Raw genomic sequence first — 25,755 nt, forward strand, 5'->3', positions numbered from 1 at the left:
TACAATGAACTTTATAACAAAATTTTACATTTTACTGAACTGTGGGAAAGTACATTTCTTAGTTTTGCAAATATTACAGCAGGAAGCTCACTGGGGCTTTCAGGAACGAGACCCTACCACAAGGGTCTCGTCACAAGCCCGATGGTCGCAATAATCGCGACAATCTCCAGGCCACTTGCAAAAGCTGTGGGTGGTCACCCACAGCTTAGCCCGGAGGCCGGCCCAAAAAAAAACAACAGGCCGCCTAGATTCAGAGCGGCTCACAAAGAGCGTCCGGTTCCGAATCAGGGTCTTAGTTAGGAAGCCTTCTGCTGCAATTACATACCTCCCAACATTGGTGGCCAGTGGGTCGGGACCCTTGGCGTGTCTAAGGTACGGCCAACGGCAGGAAAGGGGGTGGAGCCTAGATAAAAGGGGCGGAGCCTCACAGCACCCCAGTTTCCGTCACTGGCTGCCCCCAGGCTATCTCTGCACTGTGAATAGATGCTGTGCGCATGTGCACAGCATCTATTCACCCACTGCTTACCCACCGCTCTGCTATGCAGAGCAGCAGTGTGTGCTAACCCCAACTGCCACTCCCCCACTGCGGGACACTGATGTATTTGCTGCTATTTAAAGTGTCATTGATCACACAAATTTGTCCCACACCTCTTGCTGTCATACATCCCAACAGTATAACAGTAACTGGATGCTTCACCAGTGGCAAACGCAAGAATTTGAAAGGGGGGTTTCCAAATACGAAAAAAAAAATCTAACCACAAATAATAATAAATATATATATATATATTTATATAGCTCCAAAAAACAAACGGCAATAGGACACTGTTGTAAAGAACAATAGTTAGTCGCCAGGACCATACAAACTGTTGATCTTTTTACAATAAAATCTATTGTTCTTTACACCAGATGTCACAGCATTGTTCAGAGTGCCAGCAGAACTGTGGATATATATATATATATATATATATACAGTCAGGTGCATAAATATTGGGACATTGACAGGCTTTTCATATTTTGGCCTCTATTCACCACCACAATGGCTTTGAAATGAAACAAACAAGATGTGCTTTAACTACATCCAAATCAGGTGAACGATGTAGGAATTACAACGGTTTCTATATGTGCCTCCCACATTTTAAGGGGCCAAAAGTAATGGGACTATCAATTCAAAAGCTATTTCATGGACTGGTGTGGGCTATTCCCTCATTATTTCATTATCAATTAAGCAGGTAAAAGGTCTGGAGTTGATTCTAGGTGTAACATTTGCATTTGGAATCAGTTGCTGTCGACTCTCAATATGAGATCCAAAGAGCTGTCACTATCAGTGAAGCAAGCCATCATTAGGATGAAAAATCAAAACAAACCCATCAGAGAGATAGCAAAAACAGTAGGTGTGGCCAAATCAACAGTTTGGAACATTCTTAAAAAGAAAGAATGCACCGGAGAGCTCAGCAACACCAAAAGACCCGGAAGACCACGGAAAACAACTGTGGTGGATGACAGAAGAATTATTTCCATGATGAAGAAAAACCCCTTCACAACAGTTGGCCAAATCAAGAACACTCTCCAGGAGGTAGGTGTATATGTGTCAAAGTCAACAATCAAGAGAAGACATCACAAGAGTGAATATAGAGGGTTCACCACAAGATGTAAACCATTGGGGATCCTCAAAAATAGGAAGACCAGATTAGAGTTTGCCGAACAACATCTAAAAAATCCATTACAGTTCTGGAACAACATCCTATGGACAGATGAGACAAAGATCAACTTGTACCAGAGTGATGGGAAGAGAAGAGTATGGAGAAGGAAAGGAACTGCTCATGATCCAAAATATACCACCTCATCAGTGAAGCATGGTAGTGGTAGTGTCATGGTATGGGCATGTATGTCTGCCAATGGAACTGGTTCCCTTGTATTTATTGATGATGTGACTGCTGACAAAAGCAGCAGAATGAATTCTGAAGTGTTTCGAGCAATATTATATGCTCATACTCAGTGAAATGCTTCAGAACTCATTGGACGGCGCTTCATAGTGCAGATGGACAATGACCCGAAGCATACTGCAAAAGCAACCAAAGAGTTTTTTAAGGCTAAAAAGTGGAATGTTATGCAATGGCCAAGTCAATCCCCTGACCTGAATCCGATTGAGCATGCATTTCACTTAATGAAGACAAAACTGAAGGGAAAATGCCCCAAGAACAAGCAGGAACTGAAGACATTTGCAGTAGAGGCCTGGCAGAGCATCACCAGGGATGAAACCCAGCGTCTGGTGATGTCTATGCGTTCCAGACTTCAGGCTGTAATTGCCTCCAAAGGATTTGCAACAAAGTATTAAAAAGTGAAAGTTAGATTTAGGATTGTTTAGTTTGTCCCATTACTTTTGGCCCCTAAAAAAGTGGGAGGCACATATAGAAACCGTTGTAATTCCTACACCGTTCACCTGATTTGGATGTAATTACCCTCAAATTAAATCTGAAAGTCTGCAGTTAAAGCACATCTTGTTTGATTCATTTCAAAGCCATTGTGGTGGTGAATAGAGGCCAAAATATGAAAAATCTGTCAATGTCCCAATATTTATGCACCTGACTGTATATATATACTGTGTATATATATATATATATATATATATACACATACACGCAGTATATGTGTATATATATATATATATATATATATATATATACACAAACATGCACAGTATATATATATATATATATATATATATATATACAGTCAGGTCCATAAATATTGGGACATTAACAGAATTTTCATATTTTGGCCTCTATTCACCACCACAATGGCTTTGAAATGAAACAAACAAGATGTGCTTTAACTGCAGACTTTCAGATTTAATTTTTAGGGTAATTACATCCAAATCAGGTGAACGGTGTAATAATTACAACGGTTTCTATATGTGCCTCCCACTTTTTAAGGGGCCAAAAGTAATGGGACAAACTAAACAATCCTAAATCTAACTTTCACTTTTTAATACTTTGTTGTAAATCCTTTGCAGGCAATTACAGCCTGAAGTCTGGAACGCATAGACATCACCAGACGCTGGGTTTCATCCCTGGTGATGCTCTGCCAGGCTTCTACTGCAAATGTCTTCAGTTCCTGCTTGTTCTTGGGGCATTTTCCCTTCAGTTTTGTCTTCATCAAGTGAAATGCATGCTCAATCGGATTCAGGTCAAGGAATTGACTTGGCCATTGCATAACATTCCACTTTTTAGCCTTAAAAAACTCTATGGTTGCTTTTGCAGTATGTTTCGGGTCATTGTCCATCTGCACTGTGAAGCGCTGTCCAATGAGTTCTGAAGCACTTGACTGAATATGAGCATATAATATTGCCCGAAACACTTCAGAATTCATTCTGCTGCTTTTGTCAGCAGTCACATCATCAATAAATACAAGGGAACCAGTTCCATTGGCAGCCATACATGCCCACGCCATGACACTACCACCACCATGCTTCACTGATGAGGTGGTATGTTTTGGATCATGAGCAGTTCCTTTCCTTCTCCATACTCTTCTCTTCCCATCACTCTGGTACAAGTTGATCTTTGTCTCACCTGTCCATAGGATGTTGTTCCAGAACTGTAATGGCTTTTTTAGATGTTGTTTGGCAAACTCTAATCTGGTCTTCCTGTTTTTGAGGCTCACCGATGGTTTACATCTTGTGGTGAACCCTCTATATTCACTCTTGTGAAGACTTCTCTTGATTGTTGACTTTGACACATATACACCAACCTCCTGGAGAGTGTTCTTGATTTGGCCAACTGTTGTGAAGGGGTTTTTCTTCACCAGGGAAATAACTCTTCTGTCATCCACCACAGTTGTTTTCCGTGGTCTTCTGGGTCTTTTGGTGTTGCTGAGCTCTCCGGTGCGTTCTTTCTTTTTAAGAATGTTCAAAACAGTTGATTTGGCCACACCTACTGTTTTTGCTATCTCTCTGATGGGTTTGTTTTGATTTTTCAGCCTAATGATGGCTTGCTTCACTGATAGTGACAGCTCTTTCGATCTCATATTGAGAGTTGACAGCAACTGATTCCAAATGCAAATGTCACACCTAGAATCAACTCCAGACCTTTTACCTGCTTGATTGATAATGAAATAAAGAGGGAATAGCCCACACCTGTCCATGAAATAGCTTTTGAGTTGATAGTCCCATTACTTTTGGCCCCTTAAAAAGTGTGAGGCACATATTGAAACTGTTGTAATTCCTACACCGTTCACTCGATTTGGATGTAATTACCCTCAAATTAAATCTGAAAGTCTGCAGTTAAAGCACATCTTGTTTGTTTCATTTCAAAACCATTGTGGTGGTGAATAGAGGCCAAAATCTGAAAATTCTGTCAATGTCCCAATATTTATGGACCTGACTGTATACCCATATATATATATATATACATACACATATATTTGGATGATGGACAGTCAGTTCGGCATCTCACACACAATGACTCAGACACACACACTCTAACCTAGACAGACACACACAAAGACTACACACAGACACACACACCAACACAGACACTGACACACATACATACACACACACATCTTTCACAGCGTCAGTTATTAAACACCCCCACTGGCAACCCACCCCCCCGCGCGCTGACAGTAAATCCCTGCCGGCGGCTCCTCTCCCACTGGGCACCCTCCACATAACAGGAGAAAGCGCCAGGTATGCAGTCACCCGGCGGCAGCTCACAGCCTGGCCCTCTTGCAGTCAATGCACCATCCATCCTAGGAGGAGTTGCGCGCTGCCTCAACAGCTCCCCCTACAGTCAGCCAGCCTAGCTCCAGCCGCAGCCACAGTTGCCTGAACTCCGGCAGCTCCTTTTAATAAAAAATTAAACAAAAATGTTGTTTAGCTGCGCGGCGATGGAGTGGCGGCCAAGGGGGGTTTGTAGGTACTCAGAAACCCCCCCTGCGTGCGCGTATGTTCACAGTAGGTGTTGTGCACTCGGGCAGCAAATCTTCTCCAATTCTTCTGTGGACATATTTCATTCCATCACTACCAAACATGGATTTTCTGGTTTCGTCACTGCAGACGACACTGTTCCATTGTTCTTCTGACCAATTAATATGCTTTTTAGCCCATTCTAATCTTTTCTGTCTGTTTGAGAGATAAAATGTCTTTTTCCTTGGAATTTTGTCGTTTAATCTAAAATATTGAAGTCTGCGTCTACAGTCCTGGCACTGATGTTTACATCATATTCATGTAAATCATTGTGAATAGCCTCAGACTATTTTCTCCTGTCACTCGAGCGCAGTTTTTTCATTCTTCTATCACAGCATGGTGTTGTGGAACTTTTCCTACCTTTACCAGTTTGGTTTTGAATCGACTGAGGGAGTCATTCAGACCCGTTCGCGAGCAAAGGACGCTCACAAACGGGTCGATGTTGCCCCACTGCGCATGCGCACGACGGAGGGAGCGCCGTCGTGCGCATGCGCAAGACCCGGACTGCGACAGCCAAGCTGTCGCTCCGGGTCTCGCACCAAAGGGGGCGTGCTGTCAATGTTGATTGACGGCACGCCCCCTTTGGTGGGCGTGCCGGGGGCGTGGCGGCCAGACGGAGGCGTTCCCATGGGAACGCCTACCGTCTGAAGCGGCCCCACTGACATCACTAGTGATGTCAGTGGGAGTGATTTTGGCTCTGATAGAGCCAAAATCACTCCAGGGCTAGCGGCAGCGAGACCCTACCGCAGGGTCTCCGTCGCAAGCCTGATGGTCGCGATGGTCTTGACCATCGCGACCATCATCATGGACGCTCGCTATAGCTGTGGGTGGTCACCCACAGCTATACGAGCGTCCAGGAGGACGCTCCATTTTCATGGAGGAGGGCCCTGATTCAGAGCGAGCGCTCTGGTCAGAGCGTCCGGCTCTGAATCAGGCCCTGAGTCTGTTGATATAATTCTACAGTTTAAAATTCCTCCTTTGGTTACCTTCTACACGTAAAGTAGTCAACTCTTTTTACTTTGCTTATCATTTAAATAAGTTACACAGCTTAAAGAAATGAAAGTAAAAAAACGATAAATAACAGCGACCAACTTAGAGATAATCAAACAAATAAATAAGATGTTTTACTATAAATAAATGTGCTCCCTATCTTTATTTAGCTATAACTTTTTATGCAATAAAGATAATTCATTGCAGTGAACTGCATAATATTGTGCATAAAATTATCTTTCCATAGATATATACCTTCATAGGATTTTCTTTAAAAATAATGCAGTTATACACAATTAAACCCTAAAAGCACACATTTTCCAAAAGGTTTCCACAATTTTGGCCACTACTGTAGTTATTGTGTATATAGCGCCAACATATTATGCAGTGCTGTATAAAGAATGTTCATCATCAGTCCTTGCAACAGAGAAGCTTACAATCTAATTTTCCTTCCACATACACACAAGTGGATGCAGTTAAAGTATCAACCAATCATCTCCTGTCATTTTTCAAACACAGCCTGTAAAGTAACAATTAAGAGCTGATTGGTTGGTACTTTATCTCTCTCCAAGGCTTAGTACATAGACCCCTTTGTCAGAAGCCAAATCGCCCATGAGTATTCCTTTGAACTATGAAAAGACATCCATTGTAAAAGATCTCCATGGCCAAAAACAAGGACAGTTCAATGAAAATTGGACAAATGGGACATATTTATATTATCGGTAGGGTCTAAGTGTCATTATAATGTAGATCAGGGGGTTCCCAACCACGGTCCTCAAGGCACACTAACAGTACAGGTTTCAAGGATAGCCATACTTGAGCACAGGTGTCTTAATTAGTACCTAGTACCTAGTTATTTTGTTTAAACCATCTGTGCTCAAGCATCGATATCACTAAAGGCGGGTATCCACTTGCCGATTAAAATGAGCGATTCAACGATAACGATATTTTTATCGTTCAATCGCTCATTAATCGTGCACAAATCGGGCATGAAAATGTCAGAAACGACCAGCGATGCGCGCTCCCGCTGGTCGTGTCCGACATCAATCATAAACTGAACATGCTGTAACGACAGATTGACCATGTTCAGGGATGAGGGAGGGTGTCTGCACTGAACAACATATCGTTCAGTGTAGTCACTGCAGAGAAAGAGGAACGACTGTACGATTACAATGTTATAATCGTACTGTTTGTTCCACTATCTGCTACTGGATACGCACCTTTAAACCTGGGCTGTTATGTGTGCCTTGAGGACCGAGGTTGGAAAACACTGATGTAGATAATGAATAAGTTAAACCACCCTGGAACAGATCAACTGGTTTGTAACCAGAAATTAAATCACTAATGTTGACGTCATTTCCTGGAACCTTGTTGGTTATTTTCCATGTACTAAAAAAAAAAATCTATCTATTAAGAGGAAATCAGAGAGCGCTAATTAATTTTCCTCCCTTATTACCTCACTTTCCTCCCATATTAATTAATTTTCCTCCTTTATTACCTCACTTTCCTCCCATATTAATTAATTTTCCTCCCTTATTACCTCACTTTCCTCCCATATTAATTCATTTTCCTCCCTTATTACCTCACTTTCCTCCCTTATTACCTCACTTTCCTCCAATATTAATTCATTTTCCTCCCTTATTACCTCACTTTCTTCCTTTATTACCTCACTTTCCTCCCGTATTAATTCACATTCCTCCCTTATTACCTCACTTTCCTCCAATATTAATTCATTTTCCTCCCTTATTACCTCACTTTCCTCCCATATTAATTGATTTTCCTCCCTTATTACCTCACTTTCCTCCTTTATTACCTCACATTCCTCCCTTATTACCTCACTTTCCTCCCTTATTACCTCACTTTCCTCCAATATTAATTCATTTTCCTCCCTTATTACCTCACTTTCCTCCCATATTAATTCATTTTCCTCCCTTATTACCTCACTTTCCAACCGTATTAATTTACATTCCTCCCTTATTACCTCACTTTCCTCCCATATTAATTCATTTTCCTCCCTTATTACCTCACTTTCCTCCCATATTAATTCATTTTCCTCCATTATTACCTCACTTTCCTCCCATATTAATTTATTTTCCTCCCTTATTACCTCACTTTCCTCCCATATTAATTCATTTTCCTCACTTATTAGCTCACTTTCCTCCTATATTAATTAATTTTCCTACATTATTACCTCACTTTCCTCCCATATTAATTCATTTTCCTCCATTATTAGCTCACTTTCCTCCCATAATTCATTTTCCTCCCTTATTACCTCACTTTCCTCCTTTATTACCTCACTTTCCTCCCATATTAATTAATTTTCCTCCCTTATTACCTCACTTTCCTCCCATATTATTTCATTTTCCTCCCTTATTACCTCACTTTCCTCCCATATTAATTCATTTTCCTCCCATATTAATTAATTTTCCTCCCTTATTAGCTCACTTTCCTCCCATATTAATTAATTTTCCTCCATTATTAGCTCACTTTCCTCCCATATTAATTCATTTTCCTACATTATTACCTCACTTTCCTCCCTTATTACCTCACTTTCCTCCCGTATTAATTCATTTTCCTTCTATATTACCTCACTTTCGTCCCGTATTAATTCACTTTCCTCCTTTATTACCTCACTTTCCTTCCATATTAATTCATTTTCCTCCCTTATTACCTCACTTTCCTCCCATATTAATTCATTTTCCACCCTTATTACCTCACTTTCTTCCAATAATTCATTTTCCTCCCTTATTACCTCACTTTCCTCCCATATTAATTCATTTTCCTCCCTTATTACCTCACTTTCCTCCCATATTACCTTACTTTCCTCCCATATGAATTCATTTTCCTTCTTTATTCTCAGAAATGACAAACAAACTAATTGCGAAATCTTCATTACAGTTTAGATCAATTGTTTCCACTAATTATCGTGTTCTCATGGATAACATTTACTAGATGTTGGGTCACAGGGACAGTGCTAAAGTGACCATCAGTAATCGTATCCTCCTAGATGTGCAATTACTTTAGAAGTAGGAAAAATAACAATGGATAATTAGAATTATGTTCTGTTTGTAATTAGGACTCTGCAAAGGTTTCATGGTATTATTGCTACTTGTACCACAAGCAATGTACTATAATCCACATTATTGGGGTTAATTCGCTATGTCAGTTAAAGGAAAACTAAAATGGCAATTAACATTCGTAATAAGCGTGCATGTTTTAGCAGCTTGTCAGAATCTGTATTTAAGGCTATGTTCTGTGCAGGAATTATTCTAAATATACATACTGTGCTTACAAAGTTCCAAAGTATTCCTGATTCAAGGGTTGAGATGCATCGGGACGGCTGTTTCCAGTTCGGATTAATACTAATTGTTGCTCACGCATCCACCAAAGGACTTCGGTGTGATAGCTGTCTGACACCTGTATATCATCCTAAGGGGCTGAGTGTGCGTATATATATATATATATATATATATATATATATATATATATATTATATATTTATTTATATTAAAAACAGGAGATATGGTAAGAACTTACCTTTGTTATCTCTGTTTCTACGAAGTCCATAGGGTCCACAGGGTTGACCTTGGGGTATAGCTGGATCTGGATCCACGGTTACCACGCAGTTAAAGCTTTGCTGCTCCCAGGATGCACTTGGGTCCGTCCTCCTCTATACCCCGCCCCCGAGCCACAGCACCTCAGTTGGTAAGCAGCTAAGGCCGGAGGAGGAGACTAAACAGAGTGAAGGAAGGCTGGAACACACAAGAAACCATACTCACAGAAATGGGAGACGGAAAACCGGTGACCAGCCACAAAGCCCATATGAAGCCAGGTTCGTCAGGGCGGGCGCCCTGTGGACCCTATGAACTTCGTAGAAACAGAGATAACAAAGGTAAGTTCTTACCATATCTCCTGTTTTCTACTTCAGGGTCCATAGGGGGGCCACAGGGTTGAAATTGGGGATGTCCCAAAGCAGTTCAACTAAGGGCGGGGACGCTCCTGTGCTGAAAGGAGTACCCGGCGCCCGAAGGATGCATCCTGAGAGGCAAAGGTGTCAAACGCATAGAACCTCAAAAACATTTGAATGGAAGACCAAGTGGCCGCCTTACACAGCTGAACAGCGGAGGCGCCACGTCTAGCAGCCCAAGAGGGACCCACAGAACGAGTGGAATGAGCCTTAACAGAGGCTGGCACAGGTAAACCCTCCTGTGCATAAGCCTCACAAATAACGGAACGAAGCCAACGGGCTAACGTTTGCTTGTCGGCAGGCCAACCCCTCTTGTGAAAACCGAAGAGGACAAACAACGAATCCGACTTCCTAACCGAAGCAGTCCGGTCCACATAGATTCTAAGTGCCTGGACTACATCCAAGGAAGCCTCACCAGCTGAAAGATCAGGAGACTGAAAAGCTGGCACAACAAGCTCCTGATTAATGTGGAACTTGGAGACCACTTTGGGCAAAAATTCAGGACGAGTGCGGAGCACCGCTCTGTCCTGGTGAAAAATCAGAAAAGGGGGGCGACAGGAAAGCGCCCCCAACTCTGACACCCTCCTGGCAGAAGCAATTGCTAGGAGAAAAACGGTCTTGAACGTCAGCCACTTGAGGTCCACTGACTCAAGAGGCTCAAAAGGAGGACCCTGCAAGACCCGTAACACCACCGCCAAGTCCCAAGGAGCCACAGGAGGCACGAAGGGAGGCTGTATCCTGAGAACACCCTGGAAAAAGGTGTGAACATCCTGTAGTGTAGCAATCCGTCGCTGAAACCACATGGACAAAGCAGACACATGAACCTTCAGAGAGGCCAGGCGTAAGCCGAGGTCCAAACCTGATTGAAGGAACTCCAAGATTCTGGAAACCCGGAACACCTGAGGATCACAGTTCCTGGATTCACACCACTGAAAGTAAGTGCGCCACACCCTCTGGTAAATCCGGGTGGAGGCAGGCTTGCGTGCCCTAAGCATGGTACCAATGACCGAACTGGAGAAACCCCTAAACCTCAAGACGGCTGTCTCAAGAGCCACGCCGTCAAAGACAGCCGACCCAGATCCGGGTAAAGGCAGGGCCCTTGAGACAACAGGTCCCGACGCTGAGGAAGAAGGTATGGAGCGTCGATGGAGAGACACCTCAGATCGGAGTACCAAGGACGTCTGGGCCACGCCGGAGCAACCAGCACGAGCGTGCCGCCGCCCTGCTTGAATTTCCGCAGAACCCGAGGAAGTAAGGATATCGGAGGAAACAGATACGCCAGGTGAAACGTCCATTTCACCGACAGCGCGTCTACCAGACTGGCGCCTGCGTCTCTTGTCCTTGACCCGTAAACAGGCAACTTGTGATTGTGACGGGAGGCCATCAAGTCCAGCTCCGGCAGCCCCCACCTGTCCACGAGTAGCTGAAACACCTCTGGGTGAAGCGACCATTCCCCGGGATGCACGTCGTGACGGCTGAGGAAGTCCGCCTCCCAATTGAGGACTCCGGGAATGAAGACTGTCGAGATCGCTGGAATGTGACACTCCGCCCAAGCAAGGATGCGAGACACCTCCGACATCGCTGCCCAACTGCGAGTTCCTCCTTGGTGGTTGATATACGCCACCGTGGTGGCGTTGTCGGACTGCACCTGAACCGCCCTTCCGTGAAGAGCGGGACCGGACGACTGCAGGGCCCGATAAATTGCCCGCAGTTCCAGAATGTTGATGGGAAGAAGAGCTTCTTCCGCAGACCAACGGCCCTGAAGTGACAACGAGCCGGTCACTGCCCCCCAACCCCAAAGACTGGCATCCGTCGTGAGCAGGACCCAGTCCGGGATCCAAAAGGGGCGCCCCTCGACCATATGAGCTGTCTGAAGCCACCAAGCCAAAGACTGCCGAACCTCCGGGGACAACACCAGCAACTGAGAGCGGATCCGGTGAGGTAACCCGTTCCATTCCGATAGAATCAGCCCCTGCAGGGGCCGGGAATGGAACTGGGCAAATTCCACCATGTCGAATGTTGACACCATGGAGCCCAGAACCCTCATAGCCGAATGGACCGACAGGCGGCAACTGCTCAGGCAACTGTGTATCCTCAGCTGCAGGGAGGAGACCTTCTCCGGGGTCAGGAAGATCCTTTGCTGACGAGAATCCAGCAGGGCTCCCAAATGAACCATCCGCTGAGATGGAATCAGGGAGGACTTTTTCCAATTTATCAGCCACCCGTGCGCTTGCAGGCAAGCGATCGTCAAGTGGAGATGTTGAAGCAGTACCTCCGGGGAGCTCGCCAGCAACAGGAGGTCGTCCAGATACGGTAGCAGCCGTACATTCTGGTTCCGAAGATGTGCAGCCATGACCGCCATAATCTTCGTGAACACCCTCGGTGCCGTGGAGAGACCAAAGGGTAGCGCCCGGAACTGGTAATGGTGTTGAAGGATAGCGAACCTCAGATACCGCTGGTGCGAAGGTGCTATCGGAACATGAAGGTAGGCGTCCTGGATATCCAGGGACACCATGTAATCCCCCGGTTCCATCGCCAGAATGATGGAACGTAACGTTTCCATCCTGAACTTGGGAACTCTGAGGAATTTGTTCAGAGACTTCAAGTTGAGGATAGGGCGATGAGAACCATTGGGTTTCCGCACCAGAAACAGAGAAGAATAGTACCCCGTCCCTCGTTGTAATTGAGGAACAGGAACAATGACCCCTGCTGTCAGCAAGGACTCTATAGCTTCCTGAATCTGTAAGGACTTGGTCGTATCCTGAGAAGGACTCGTGCAGAAAAACTGGTGGGGCGGTCTGTGCCGAAAAGACAGGGCGTACCCCTGGGAGACCACTTCTCGAACCCAGGCATCCGTGGTGGTATTGTGCCAGCACTGGGCAAATAGAAGAAGTCGGCCTCCCACTCTGGGGTCCCCCAGAGGGAGGCCCCTCCCATCAGGCAGAAGGTTTATCTTCCTGCTTGGAAGAAGGGCGCCTGGCACTCCAGGCCTGCTTCTTGGGCTTAGAAGCGGCCTTGGTCGTCGACTGCCTCGGGAAGGACTGACCTTTGGCCTTGCCCTGAAACCGAAAGGACCGAAAAGCAGAGCTCCGTACCTTGGTAGGAGCAGAAGCCGAAGGGAGGAAGGCTGATTTAGACTTAGCCAGAGTGTCCACAATTTTGTCCAAGTCTGGACCAAAAAGCAACTCCCCATTAAAAGGTAAGGCCTCCAGCCCCTTTTTGGAGTCAGCGTCAGCTCTCAAAGACCTCAGCCACAAGGACCGACACGCCGACACAGCTGCAGCCGACATCCGAGAGGTTAGCAGGCTTGCATCTAACGATGCTTCCCCAATGTAGGAAGCCGCATCCCTCATTTGACCTATCAACGCTCTCTGGATCTCCGGAGCATCTTCCGGAAAGGTATCCTCCAAAGCATTGGCCCAGCTCTCGATGGCCTTAGCCACCCAAGAGATGGCCATGGACGGACGGGCCACCGCCCCCGAGAGAGAGTAGATAGACTTCAAACAAGTCTCCACCTTCCTGTCCGTGGGATCTTTCAGGGAGGAGATCAACGGCAAAGGCAGCGTAGCGCTTTTAATTAAGCGGGTAACGTGGGAATCCACCGCTGGAGGAGTTTCCCACTTCCTGCAATGAGCCTCCAGAAACGGATAGTTCGAAGCCAACCGCTTCTGCGGTTGGAACCTCTTGCTGGGCAACTGCCAGGCCCCTGCCATATGATCCGTCAATTGATCGGACAGGGGAAAAACTGTCGAAGCTACCTTGGCCTTTTTAAAATTTGGGTATTTTGACCTGGGGGCGGGCACATCCTCCTCAATGTGAAGGATGGCCCGCACCGCCCTAACCAATGCCGGCACATTAATGGAAGACTTAGCCTCCACCTCCTGGGCCCCGGCATCCGAGTCAGAGTCTTCATGGATCTCCCCATCATCCGAAGACACGTCCGTGTCCGTAAACTGAGCCGCCAGTGAAACCGGAACGGAACGCTTGGACGCCCGTGGGGGCAAATCACTGTGCAACATATTTTGAAAAGCCGATGACGAAGCCGCCAGACTCTGAACAGAGCTGGAGAGGAGTGTCCACCCAAGGCGGGGGTACTGCCTGAGGATACCCCTGAAAAGGTACCATCGACTGCTGCGGCACCGTGGGGGATTGCACGTATACCGGCAAACCCGCATAAGGACCCACAGTCTGAGACCCGGGAGGAGACTGCACCAGACGAGTCACACCCGGGGAACGGGGGATGGTAGGCTGGGGCAACGCCTTAGAAGGGGCCGCAGTCGGGACCGCAAGTCGGTCCGCGATTGACGCCAGCACTTGCGTAAACATCGCCCACGGAGGATCCTGCGCCACCGGGGGTTTAGAGGGTCCAGGTACCAACTGGCACCGTCTGCACAGACCGTCCTGAGACAAATCTGCCCCGTCAACCCCTGCAGAACAGCGTCGGCAGGAAAACAACACAGGAGCCTCGGAGCGCTCATTCCCCTCATCAGACATGACACAAACTTTTTTTTTTTTGCAATAAAAGTGTCTCACCGAAACGAGGTAAGGCGTATAACACCCACGCACTCCCAAGTATGCAACCCAAACAGCCCACAATATGGTACTGAGGAGCACACCGCAGTATGTGATGGACCTCACAAATACGTAGATTTATATAAGTGAGGTTACACAGAAAGAACACCCCTCCCCCACGCACCTGCGGGCCGTAGGAGAAGGAAAGGGATAGGTAAAACGCTGACAGTAAGTAGAAAAAAACAGCAGCACTAGCAAAAGTCACATACCATGCAGAGAAGTATTACTCACTGCACCTTCCGCTACAATCAACCTCCCAGATTCAGTGTCTGGGAGGGCTATAGCGCTGCGAACACCGTCCTGATCAGGGGAGAGGTACGCAGGGGGACTGGTCCACTGTAAGCCTGCCTGGGAGCTCTGCGATGCTGCCTGAAGATGGCCGCCAGAGAGCACAGAGGAGGAGTGGCCAGGAGATAACAGCCCAGCGACGCCAGCACGCTTGAGAGAAGGCGCGCTGGGCTGAGGGGAGGAGCACTGAAGCAGGGAAGGCTGCCTCCCCTGCTAGTATGAAACCCCCAGGGAAGCCGGTTCCCCGCCGGTCTTACACCCTGGAGGTCAGCAGACACGCGGGGTATTCCACATAGTGGGGGAGCCCGCCGCCGCTACTAGCGCCGCCGGTCTGTCCCCAGAGACCGGCGGCTACAAGACTGCATTATCCCCACGCGCAGCGCTGACAGCGGCTTACCTGGCCCCCTGAGTCCGGCAGCAGTCCTTGGGAGGTCCCGGAGCCACGCTAGCACTGACTCCGGGGTCCCACTGAGATCCCCAGATCAGTACCGGCGTCGCAGCGCCAGCGGGCTGTTGGAGCGGCAGCATGGATGTCCAGATGGACAATCTGATGCTGCCGCTCTGAAGATAGCAAAAATAAAATAATAAAATCTTCTTTTCAAAAAAAAATAAAGCTTAGGGGCTGCTTATGCAGCCCCACTGCGCAGGGTGACCCGACTCCGGCCGGGCACCAACTAAAACTGAGGTGCTGTGGCTCGGGGGCGGGGTATAGAGGAGGACGGACCCAAGTGCATCCTGGGAGCAGCAAAGCTTTAACTGCGTGGTGCCCGTGGATCCAGATCCAGCTATACCCCAAGGTCAACCCTGTGGACCCCCTATGGACCCTGAAGTAGAAAGGAGTACTTACAATATACCACAGTGTACACCAGAGGTTCCCAAACTTGGTCCTCAAGGCACCATAACGGTCCAGGTTTTAAGTATATCCATGGTTGAGCACAGATTGTTAAATCAAAAGGCTGAGATACTAATTAAGTCACCTGTGCCCAAGCACGGTTATGCTTCAAACCTGGACCGTTAGGGTGCCTTCAGGACCGAGTTTGGGAACTCTGGTGTACACTATATATTTTTATTCTGTTTTATATATACATTGAGTGATGCCACACTCAGGCCTGGTGACAGGGGTGTACAAAGGGGACACTTGTACTGGGCCCCGCCCCCCTATACGTCTCTCTCTCTCTCATCTGTCACCCCTCTCTCTCTTACCTCTGTCACCCCTCACCTGTCACTCTCTTATCTATCTGTTCAGGACACTGGTGCCGTACTTAACTAAAATCTTTTCTATCTATCAATAAGAATGTGTTCAGATTATAACATTTTAGACGGCATCATGCGTAATTTTATTTTGGGGCTAACTTATTAACAAATGTCTCCTATATACTGTCCTGAACAAATTTGATCTATATTTACAGGAGGACCTATATTACAAATGTGTCTGAACTAATATATGTAATGTAAAGAATGTGATTGTACTTGAGCATAAATATATATAGTGTGCTTAGTCGCAGGACACTATATATACACAATTCCACTCTGCGACCAATTAATTATTCATGCTTCTAAATATACTCCTCTGAACCATTTTTGATACGTATTTGCAGGAGGTGATATTCAAATATTGATTAACGATCAGGATTTGTCTGCTAACAACTTGGAATTCATGTTTATCTTTTCATTTGTGTGTACAATGGTGCTGTGGATATTTTTAAGGTAATTAGATCCACACTCCCATACATGTTAGAATAATAAAATGCCTATTAAGCAATTTTTGCTTTTTGATTATTGTACAGAGACCTTGTAGGAATTATTGCAACAAATTAGATACTTTATAACTCTGAATTGAGGTAAGAATGTGATACTATTGCAAATAAGTTTCCCCTGGGTCTGCAATTAATGCAGCCTGTGAAGTTATTTCCCTTCTGATAAATACGTGTCTATTAGAGATATATTAAATTAATTTACTGTGTGAATTAACTTATAAGGGAGTATCAATACCAATAATATATATTAGATAAATTAAATGTTTTGCTGACAAAATCAAGTACGGTAATTTATACAATTGGCTATTCTTTGAAATATTCACTAATATTCGGTGTGACTATTGTTTAAACTTGATATTATTAATGGTCCAAAGTATCCATTGAAAGACCATTGATTAACTGCCAACTGTTCTAAATACCTATTAAAGAAATTATTGTCTAAATTCCATACTGCTAACTGCCTAAATACTCATTTAAGAGACATAATTGTATGAAGTATATATTTTCACCACCTTAATAATTACTTTATATTTATATGTATTTTTATCCTTATGTATGTTTGATATATTTTGTGTAATAGGGGTAACTCTGTCATTCTATGGTTCATGTGAGTTAATATACCCCATTTTTTTAAGAAAGAATAAATAAATGTTATATTTTATCTCTGTTTATATTATACATAATTATCATTTAAAAGTGTGCCCCACAAAGGATTTCTTGCTTTCTGATTAGCCTAAGCTAATTATTGTTTTTTTTTTAGTACTTGCTATTGTATTCCTGGGAGCACCTCCAGCTATTATCTATGTGTATAGTACATATTAAATGTTTGAGCAACTGTTGATATCCGTTTGCTTTTATTGCTGGTTTTCTAATATGCATCTATTTGGTTACTAAATATCTGGTGCAGGATAATACTTTCTTTTTAAGTAACTCTCGTATCCCTGTCACACCTCATCTGTTTCTCTCTCATCTCTGTTCCCCTTCCATTTCTTTCTCTCTTATCTTGGTCCCCCTCCATTTCTCTCATCTCTATCATCCCTTCTGTCTCTCTCGAATATCTCTGCCCCCCCTCTGTGTCTCTCACATCTCTGCCCCCACTCTCTCTCTCTCTCGCTCTCTCTCATCTCTTTCACTCTTGAGAATTGTTCTGTTGTGTTCTGTAAATATAGAGGGTCTGTTATGCACATGCATGAATTAGCAATATGGGTAAAAAAAAAGATTGTTTTCCCCTGATGATAATCGCTGTGTATCACTACACAAGTAATGATCCAAAGGATGGATCCAGATCTACTGATTGTCCATACCTACTATGGAGCATCTTGTGACATGATCAAAGTCTCATCTTGTGAGACTAAAGCTGGGTACACCCCTAACAGATATATTTGCAGATGATGGTTGTGCATACACACTGAGCAACCATCATCTGGCCGCGGCTCCCGTGCCACCTTCCCCCGCGGCTTCTGCAGCCAGATATATCCGCCATCGGCTGTGCAGCACAGCCGGCGCGATATGTCTGTGAACGACGTTGAACACAATTGATCGGCCAATATATTATCTGCTAGTGTGTACCCAGCTTAAGTTGCACTGCCTGGGACCCACCTCATTCCTACCACAAAACAGGAATACAATTCTGATCATTCAAACAGTGACCTAGGACCGGAGCATTGTGCTACAAGAGAGCGGCGTGGCACACCCCACACGTGGCACACCCCAAGCCTTCTATGTGACAGCTCACACCTCAGCACTGCTATCTCCAATAGGACTTTCACAATGCTGAGGAGAATGAGTAACTCTTTTCCTGTTGTAAATTCTATGTATTTTACATTTTTAAGCGAGTTAACATTGTATTGCGGCCCCTTACAATGAGTATATTTTCCCAATGTGACCTAACCCCAAAATAGCTTGTGCACCCTATGATTTAAAGGATCTAAGGGACCTCCTAACCATAAAGGCATTTTTTTGGCCTTGGCTTCAAACTAGTCTTCACACAATGCAGTAAAAATGACGTGTGATTCCAGCATTCATAGACTTGTATATGTAATTACACAGGCATTATACATGGTACATTGTGACACTTACTCTCCCCACACTTCTGTATGTTCCCCAGCATGTGAAATCCATACTCCTTATGGTCAGTACAGAGGAGAGACAAGACGGCCTGCCCAACAGATAGTGCCGCCGGCTTATCATTCCGCTCTTTGGTCAGACCGTGGAGGAGCTCTGCAGTAGGACACTCCTTAAGCAAGAACAAGTAGTCATCTGTACAGAAAGCAGAAATCAGATTTATTCATAAAAATGCCTCATCATTGTCTTTTGTCATTGTCATAATTGTCTTTATAATGATAAGATGAAAAAGAGATAAAAAATATACACCAGGGATGCATGGAGTATGCAATATTTCCTATCATTAACAAATATATACCACCTCTTTACGTATATGTCAAATATTGATCCTATCAACTGATCGGATCGGGCAATACACGCTGAGATATTGGTCCATTTGCCTGATATGGCTGCAGCATCGCAGTGCGGATAGTCAGCAAAATGAGTCATTTGTTATTATACTCTCAGTAGTATTCTAATCTGGTCACTGAAAAGTAACATTGCGGAACAGTGAGAACATTAATATGATAATAATAATGTATTAAAATTATCTTTGTCATGGAACCAATGTGCCTAATTAAAATGACAGTCCTCCGAACTTATTTTTGTTGTAAACATGGGGCATGCTGTTGTAGTACATGGCCAAACGTTCATATTATGGGGAAGATGTATCAAGCCTTGGAGAGAGATAGAGTGGAGAAATTACACATAACAACCAATCAGCTTCTTACTGTCCTTTATCTAGCACAGTTTATAATATGACAGTTAAATGATGATTGGTTGCTTAAGGGCAACTTCTCCAATTTATCTCTCTCGAAGGTTTAATACATTTTCCCCTATAACAGAGTCTGCCTGCAGCGACTTTCATATATACATTGAGCTGACCTGGCGCTGTCCTGAGAGAGCTGCGACTGCACCATGAAGAAAATGACCTCAGAGCTGGCGTGGCCGAGGAGGAGAACAGCTCAGGGAAGCCAGACCTCAGAGGAAAGGTGCCCCGAGCTGAGGGGAGGAGCCGCTGAAATGGGGAAGCTGTCTCCCCTGGCTGATCGTTAACCCCCGAGACGCTGGTTCCCGCACCGAATGTCCCTGGTGGTCTAGTGGATCGCGGTGGCTAGAGCCTGCGTCCACACTCAGCCACCTCCGGGCTGTCCCGAGACCGGAGGTATTGACTGCCGCCTTACTACCTGTCCTGTTTCCGGCTGCAGTCTGGGTCCTCCCCGGGGGCCTTGGCTAGCGCTGACCCCCGGTAAGCCCACCGATTTCCCCAGATCAGTACTGGCGTCACAGCACCGGAGGGGTGACGGAGTGGCAGCGCAGACGTCCCACGTACAGTCTGCTGCTGCGCGCTCTGTTGAAGAAAAGTGAAACTAAATTAAATCATAAAAATAACAAGCTGCAGCCCCCTAAGTAATGGTGACCGACTCCGGCCAGGCACCTACAAAACTGAGGTGCCTCTGGCTCGGGGACGAGGTATTAGGGAGAGTGGACCAAGTGCATCCTGGGAGCTGAAAGCTTTAACTGCGTGGTGCCCGGATTCCAGATACATCACCTACACCCAAGGTCTCCCTGTGGAGCCTATGGACCCTGAAGAAGAAATAATGTTTCCTTAAACTTCTACCTTTAACTTAAATACTATAATGCTGTTTGTATGAGACAGGAGTACAACCTGGCAGACAGGTTGGGTACGAGATGCCGGCGCTCAGGATCCCGGCAGTCAGAATCCCGACGCCGGCTTCCCGACAGGGTTAGGAAAACAACACGTCGGAAAGTATCCTTAACTCTACCCCTCCCTCCCCGCACCCTAAACCTAACCCCCACCCCTAGTGCCTAACCTAACCCTTACATCCCTAGTGCCTAACCCTCCCCTAAGTGTCTAACCCTTCCCCTAACTTACCGTAGGGATGCCGGTGCCAGGATTCTGCCTGATTCTGCATCATAACAGTGTCACATGAATTGGAATAATGACGTGTCTTTTGTTTCTATAAATATATCTCTAACTTTGACGGACAGATTACATTGCTCAGTTATTCACAAAAGAATAGATTACCCAATAAAAAGCGCTTGCTCTGGTAAGTGTAGTCAAGGGCCCCTTGGATTTGACCTTGTAGGCACATACAGAGAGCAGCCTTCCTGAGGCTGGAACATCTCCTGTAGATCAGCTGGCCCAGGGCTAGGCAGGTGACCTTGTGCTGTGGCGCTTTCTCTCCATACTCCCAAATTACATCCCCAAGAGCCTCGGAGAACGTTATCCTGCAATAATAAAAACAAGCCCTGAGCATAAATTGTCTTAACTACATAAGATAAAGAACATTACAGAAAGTTTGATGTGGAATTTTAATAACTATCTTTGGGGAGTTGTATTAAATAACCTGACTTAATCTGGGTACCCACTGGCAGATACTGGGTACCCACTGGCGTGCCCGTCGGCCAGTGTCTACCAACGATATGTCTGTGGACGACGTCGTTCACAGACATATAGTATCGGCTGTGCTGCACAGCCAATGGAAAATATATCTACATATATCTGTCCATCGTGCTGTGTGTACGGGCGATCAGCCGACCGCCCGTACACTTGCAGCGGCAGCCGCGGGGATGGGGCCGAGGTGTGAGAATTTGCTGCGGGGTTTGGATATGCCCCTATGTATTTCATGAGAAAGGTCCCTTTTCATTGGATGTGATCTCTGGGATTCTGGGAAGGTAGACGTGAAGCACTTACATGACATAAAGAAATCCTAGGGAGAATGCTGACCTTTAAAACCTGTATTCTGCCTAAACAGGTAAATTACGGCTTATCCCAATTTCATACTGTATTGTCATTACTTGGGGTTGTGACTTCAGGGAACAGATAAATTCTAAACTAAAATTGGTGTCCTGTTAAAAAAGCAAAGAAAACTTATTTGCCTGGTAATAGGAATATTTCTCACCTTTGTTGAGTTACCCAGTGAACAACAAGCTCTATGTTATCATAAGACAGAGCACACGTAATTCCTTCCAGTGTGAGCGCTGCATTCACAGGATGTTTGGCAAAACTACTAGACTCCATAAGAGCCTCAAAGAACATCAGCAGAGGATGAATCTGATCATTGCCGACTATAACAGCTGCAAAGACAGAAAACCTACTTACTGCCATTACATGCTGGAGACAGATAATACTCGTATCTCCTACAGTTACATGCTGCTCAACAGTGCCCAGCCAACAAGATGTTATGTCAGAGGCAATCCATGATATCTGCAGTTAGATGGATGGATGCACACATAGGTTTGGATCCAGAGTTGGATGCATGTCAGTTCTGTGGGCCTGATTCAGAGCCGGACGCTCTGACCAGAGCGCTCGCTCTGAATCAGGGCCCTCCTACCTCATTTTGGAGCGGCCTCATGGACGCTCGCATAGCTGTGGGTTACCACCCACAGCTATAGCGAGCGTCCATGATGATGGTCGCGATGGTCAAGACCATCGCGACCATTGGGCTTGCGACGAGACCCTGCGGTAGGGTCTCGCTGCCGCAAGCCCAGGAGTGATTTTGGCTCTATCAGAGCCAAAATCACTCCCACTGACATCACTACTGATGTCAGTGGGGCCGGACTCAGACGGTAGGCGTTCCCATGGGTACGACTCCGTCTGGCAGCCACGCCCACCAAAGGGGGCGTGCTGTCACTCACCATCGACAGCACGCCCCCTTTGTAGCGAGACCCGGAGCGACGGATTCCCCGTCGCTCGCCGGGTCTCACGCATGCGCACGACGGAGCTCCCTCCTTCGTACGCATGCGCACTTCGGCACCATCGACCCGCTTGCGAGCGTCCAGCGCTCGCGAGCGGGTCAGAATCAGGCCCTGTGTACAGATCATGCCTGTTCCTGCACTGCGCATGCTTTCTGGGTTGAGCGTACACAAATATGAGCCAATCAGAGGCTTAAGAAACTCGGGGGGAGATGTATCAAGCATTGTAAAGAGTGGAGAAGTTGTCCATAGCAACCAATCAGCTTATACCTATCATTTTATAGAATGTACTTGAGAAATGTTACCTCAAAGCCGATTGCTTGCTACGGGCAACTTCTTCACTCTTTACACTGCTTGATACATCTCCCCCTCAGTCTAAGTGTATGGATAAGGGAGGCCGCATAGATGAGCATTACTCTGCATACGGGTAAATATCCGCACGTAGCTCTGTGCGCCCAATGCGGGTGTAATTACGGACAACTTTACATCGGACCCATAAATAGACACACATGAATGCACTCACACATGTATACATGTACAGACAAGCATGCATACATGTACAGACACCCATGCAATGTATACCCACACATTTAAACGCACACACTCCACTTTATACCATCCTTTCTGCACAGAGATTTGCTCTCTCCCCAAATGAAGAAGCCTCCCACCGAGCCTTGCACCTGTATGGGTGCTGCCCATGAGTGGAAGAGGGGGGCAGGCCATGCAATCTGTACAAGGGGCAGAGAGGCAGAGTTTCTATGTTAAAGGTCTATGGGCCTGATTCAGAGCCACTCGCAAAAAGCGAGCACTCGCTCTGAATCAGGGCGGCCGCTTTGTTTTTTAAAACCCGGCCTCCTAGCAGCTCACCCACAGCTTTAGTGAGCGGCCAGGTGATGGTCGCGACCATCGGGCTTGCGACGAGACCCTTGTGGTAGGGTCTCGTCTGCCGCAAGCTGAAGTGAGCTTCCGGCTCTAATAGAGCCGGAAGCTCACTACTTACATCACTGGTGATGTCAGTAGGGCCGCCCACAAATGGCAGGCATTCCTTCAGGAACGTCTCCGTTTGTCCAGCCACCCCACCTACAAAACGGGGCGAGCTGTCGATCATCGACAGCAGCCCCGTTTGTAGCGAGCCCTGGAGCAAGAGAATTTCTCTCTCGTTCCGGGGCTTGCGCACGCGCATTGCGCACACCGCCTGTGCGCAATGCCCCACCATCGATCCGCTTGCGAGCAGGTCTGAATCAGGTCCTATGATTGCAAGGAAAATCTTCAGAACAAACTAATCACATGTATCTGGGCAATTTCTTTGTTCTCATTAATTGGTTAAATAAAGTTTTAGTTTTGTATCCAGCTTCAGCTCTTTGTCATCACTGGCCCTCTCTATACAATAAGAGAATCAGGCTACACCATCAGTCCTGAGCTTACCATATTACTGGCATTACTCTGCAGGGGAGATTATACACTGACTCAGAACTACAGGCCACAAAGAAACTACCATGTTGGTCTGTAGCCAGTCACCCACTAAGACAGTCTTGTTGTAGAGCAACCTGTGGCTCTCCAGCTGTTGTGAAAGTACAAGTCCCAGCATACCCTCCCACCGATCAGCTGGTAAAGTATGCTGGGGCTTGTAGTTTTACAACAGCTGAGAGCCACAGGTTGGCCAGGCCATCTTGTGATCCATGCAGCCGTTATCATCTCAGAAATGGTTACAGCGCTTGATTCAGAGTTGGGCGCAATGCCGATATTTGCAGAGTGGAGCGTTTTCTTTATACTGCGCATGAGTCTCATTACCGACGGTGGTCGCAGTGTGGACTTGGGCGCAGTGTGACTTACAGTACAGACAGGATGGTTACCTTAGGACTGTTTGCTGCCCTTCTTGCCTTTACCTGTGACCCAAGCTCCTTCCTGCTTTATTCTAAGAGTTGTTACAGCGTTAACACTCTTTACAATGGCTGCTGATACGTTATTACAGATAGGTGTCTTGTTCATTGATTAAATGTATTGTTTTAATCTATTACTGCAATTAAGGGTAAAGAGCGATTAGCCCCTGAAGTATATCAGATAGCCTATCACTCCTATAGATACATAAACCATATGGCTATGCAATGTATAAAGGTTTTCCTACACCATCTCCCTGTTTCTCGCACAGCTACAGTATGAGGAACAGCATTTCTTTACCTTTAAATCTCTCCATGGTTTCCGTATTTCTGAGGATCCCCCTGGGGCTGTGCGCTGCGTAGACGGCGGCCGCCTTATACTGACCACTTACAAACAGCTCATTAAATCTGTGAGAGGAGACAGCACAAACTCTGGACATCGAGCAGAGTAGAGGGTAACACTGAGTTCAGTTACAATTGCTGAATATCTGGCACAAGGTTACCATATTTAGGTTAATTAGCTTTATTCTGTCACTGCCAGATTGTTCCTTGTCTAAAATAACTTTCTAAATCCCAATAGAAAAATATTTGAATAGTTTGAGGTGTATTTACCAATATGTCTATCACAGTGACGCGTTTCACTGAGTGTGCATAATTATCAACACAAGTGACGGAACATGTGAAGATACACAGAAAATAAGGAAATGAATTAACCCTCTAGTACTCTACCCGTTTTGATTTTGTAGCAATGCGCTACAGCTTGGTGTGAGATGGCGTCCTTTACGGACCACACCGTCTCACGTAACGCTACTGAATATGAGCACCATACATTTAGGAAGTCTCCATACTGGCGCTGGCTATCATGATAGTACAAGAAGCAATGATAATCAGCTATCTCAGTTACTAGTGATGTCAGTGGGGCCGGCTTCAGACGGTAGGCGTTCCCATGGGAACGCCTCCGTCTGGCAGGCACGCCCCCGGCATGCCCACCAAAGGGGGCGTGCTGTCAATCAACATCGACAGCACAGCCCCTTTGGTGCGAGACTCGGAGCGATGGAGAGCCCGTCGCTCGCCGGGTCTCGCGCATGCGCACGGCGGAGCTCCCTCCGTCGTGCGCATGCGCAGTGGGAGAACATCGGCCCGCTTGCGAGCGTACTGCCGCTCACGAGCGGGTCTGAATGACCCCCTATGTGTCACGCCGAGTGCAAAGTGAGGACACATCTGTAAATGATTTGCCAATGTTCTGCCAAATTGCAATACATTTGGGAATCCTATACTAGGAATGATAGGCTGGTGGGACAAAACATTACCTTTCAACGTATTCCAGCAAAGACTCAGCTTCTAAGACCTTGCTTGGATCCAGATCATCAAATGCATTGGAGGAAGCTGTATCGTCTAGAGGGCAAAAAAAAGGGCATTGAGCTGTTAAATATGTCCCATGAAAGCCCTGCCCACTGCCCCACCTTCATTTCCACTTTCATGATTTCCCACTAAAGGGCTAATTCTGCGTCACACGCT

The 25,755-nt window shown here is 46.0% G+C and overlaps 1 protein-coding gene across 3 annotated transcripts in view; it reads right to left on the minus strand.

The window, feature by feature from the left end:
* Positions 1-25,755, minus strand: part of CLHC1 (clathrin heavy chain linker domain containing 1) — a 54,686-nt gene that overhangs the window by 6,310 nt on the left and 22,621 nt on the right. For all 3 annotated transcript variants that reach the window (XM_088478011.1, XM_088478012.1, XM_088478010.1), the window contains 5 exons: positions 25,548-25,632; positions 24,539-24,645; positions 21,568-21,742; positions 20,691-20,893; positions 18,617-18,796 (listed from right to left, as the gene is read on the minus strand). In XM_088478011.1, coding sequence (XP_088334137.1) covers positions 18,617-18,796; positions 20,691-20,893; positions 21,568-21,742; positions 24,539-24,645; positions 25,548-25,632 — 750 coding nt within the window. The remainder of the gene's footprint in view (positions 1-18,616; positions 18,797-20,690; positions 20,894-21,567; positions 21,743-24,538; positions 24,646-25,547; positions 25,633-25,755) is intronic.

Source organism: Taudactylus pleione, unplaced genomic scaffold (genome assembly GCF_031769625.1).
Source record: "Taudactylus pleione unplaced genomic scaffold, aTauple2 ptg000206l, whole genome shotgun sequence".
NCBI classification, from domain to species: Eukaryota; Metazoa; Chordata; class Amphibia; order Anura; family Myobatrachidae; genus Taudactylus; species Taudactylus pleione.